The sequence below is a fragment of the Nanorana parkeri genome, unplaced genomic scaffold (assembly GCF_000935625.1).
Source record: "Nanorana parkeri isolate BGI_ZX_2015 unplaced genomic scaffold, ASM93562v1 scaffold87, whole genome shotgun sequence".
Taxonomy (NCBI): Eukaryota; Metazoa; Chordata; class Amphibia; order Anura; family Dicroglossidae; genus Nanorana; species Nanorana parkeri.
The window spans coordinates 1049890-1052434 of record NW_017306355.1 but is presented as its reverse complement, the minus strand read 5'-3'; the positions used below and the strand labels follow the sequence as shown (position 1 = coordinate 1052434).

At 42.6% G+C, this 2545-nt stretch overlaps 1 protein-coding gene across 1 annotated transcript in view; it reads right to left on the bottom strand.

The window, feature by feature from the left end:
* Window positions 1-2545, bottom strand: part of NSD1 (nuclear receptor binding SET domain protein 1) — a 56357-nt gene that overhangs the window by 23092 nt on the left and 30720 nt on the right. Inside the window, exons 9-11 of the mRNA XM_018552384.1 lie at window positions 1921-1975; window positions 1357-1466; window positions 27-164 (exon numbers count right to left, since the gene is read on the bottom strand). Of these exons, the coding sequence (XP_018407886.1) occupies window positions 27-164; window positions 1357-1466; window positions 1921-1975 (303 nt within the window). The remainder of the gene's footprint in view (window positions 1-26; window positions 165-1356; window positions 1467-1920; window positions 1976-2545) is intronic.

Sequence of the window (2545 nt, the reverse complement as noted above, 5' to 3'; positions counted from 1 at the left end):
GGTTTCTTCAGTGCCTGTACACTTACCTGGCACACATTCTCTTTCATGGCTGCTCCACCTCCACCTCGTTCAAAGTTCTTCTTAGAAGGTCCTCCATGATCTTGATCTAGTCCCTCCTCAGCAGTGTCACTTGGACTAGCTGCACCCATATCATTACTTTCACCCTGTACAGAAACACCTCACAAGTTTAACCACAGCATAAAATAGTTTAAGCAGAAATCAAAGCACCAGAACAAAAACAAAAAGTGCAGAAAAGAGACAAAGTGCAGTAAAAAAATATTGGGTCTTATTTTAAAAGATGCAGCCTAGGAGGAGGAAGAGGCTTCAATGCCACTGCCTGATACATCACGAATGCTAGCTTCAGAGCATTATTGTGAAAAACGCACACTGATATAGGGGGATCAAGGAATTTAATACAGGGAGAAAACAAAAACACAATTGCCATGACTTTAGTTTAAATGATACATTTATATCAGAAGCAGTTCTTTAAACCTATTCATGACCAGGCATGATTAAAATAATAAATGCCTAGATGAAATTTAGCAGCGTTAGTTATTTTCAACAAACTAGCTTCCTTAAAAGGAGAACTATGGGGATAAGGCTTTTCCCCATAGTTCTCCTTAGGGTAACGGGAGGACACAAACTAGCATCCTCCCGTCACCCCAGGCTCAGTATACCGCAAACTGCTGCTCGCGGTATACTGAAACGCTGCAGCTGAAGCGGGTCCCGACAATTGTGCCGGGATCCGCCCAGCTGCGTGACTGACAGCTGGCTCTGCCTATCTAGAGGCAGAGCCAGCTGTACCCGCTCCCTCCCCCGTCCGTTCCGCCAGTCAGCGCTGGAGGATCGGGGAGGGGGGAATCCAGCCCCTCCCCTGTCACGGCAGAGAGCTGTGACAGGATCGAGAGGTGAGCGAACACCGGTATGTGTTCACTCACCTCCCGATCTACTGAGCCGACCTGTGAGTCTCATTGTCACAGGTCGGCTAGAACTATGAGGTGAGTGGAAATCACTCACCTCATAGTTCTCCATTAATACAAATTTACATTTGAAACAAATAAGACTTAAGCTCTTAATACTATTTTTCGTTCATATTTTTTTCCAAAAATTGACAGAAATGTTAAATGCATTTTTGGTTTATTTTACAATGATAAAACAGTTAACTGTGTAAATGATTTCTAATCTTACATGCTCTACAGTACAGTGATAGGTGAAGCTGTCCTCTGTTAGGTAAAGTGGCAGCTAACACTGGCAAGCGTAAAAACTTCATGCAATCAAACTGTAAAACGTGACCAGTATTACCCCAAATAGATATGTATTGTGTTATGTGTACAACAGAGCAAAAAAAGAAGTTACCTCAGAATGAGAAGATTCCCGAGAGGACAGATTCTTTTCCTTCTTGATTTTGCTAGCAAGTCTTAACCGTTTCTTCTTCTTCTTCCGTTTTTCAGTGAGCCTACTGCTTGCTGAAAAAAAAAAAAGGTGAACGTTTTTGTAAGTTCCTTTACAGACCCATGAGCAGCTTCCCAATGAGGTTTCTAAACAGCACAAAGCCTGTACTCCTGTAGCTTTGCGTTTTTAAAGATCTTGTGTCACTGCAGGCAACTTGTAATCCTTCCATTGTTGAGGCCCTAAAAATCCCAGCAGCAAAGCAGGCACTTGTACCTTTTTTTTAGCGATTGACATGCGGATGTAACCCTATTGAAATCAATGAGGCCGCACGGCAATCGCTGTGTGCAGTAGCACATGATCGTGCCGTCTCTGGATGCGCATCTCGGATGATGCTCAGGTCTGAACCTAGCCGGAATGATCAAAATATCCATGCATGCAGGACACAGTTGATAAATGCCACCCCAGCATTATTCTTTTGTACATTTGTCAGTTTTCCAACAAGACAGCAAATTTTCATTACGACTTTACCTTTTCGGTACCGGATACGTTTCAGAGGTTTCTTCAGTGATAGAGCAATGGCAGGCTGTAACAAAGAAGCACAAACATGCTACCATTAACTAAAACCTATCAGGGAAATAGCACATGGGTCCAAATGCATGAAGGTTTGAAGGTAAAAAAACAAAAGTGAACGCATTATTCATTTCTTTTTATAATGCAAGCAGTAGAAATATCTGAATTTGATCTGGTATCAATCTCTTGCAGCTTCTGTACAGCCAAGCTCTGACTGGGCGAGGAAGATTCATTACAAGGAGCCAAGCAGTTTTGCTGCAGTGTTTATGTGCTAAAAAGGGACATGTTGATAGGAGGAGACAACAGAGTGGCAGAGAGATGAGCTCCTAAGTCTGCTTCTTCCCCTTTCGCTGTCCAGTCACAGCCAGAGAGTGACATGATCCGTAAATGAAACTCAATTACATTAGAGAAATATAATGTCTACCGACTGGTCGATATGGTGTGACAGGGCTGTGTAAATCTCAGAAATAAATATCCTGTTACGGGTAAAACAGCTATAGTATATACATTTCATCTATGTATTTAGCAGTGTGCCTGGCAGTTCAGCTTTAAGCTATGGGTGCCAACACTTTCAGCACAAGTG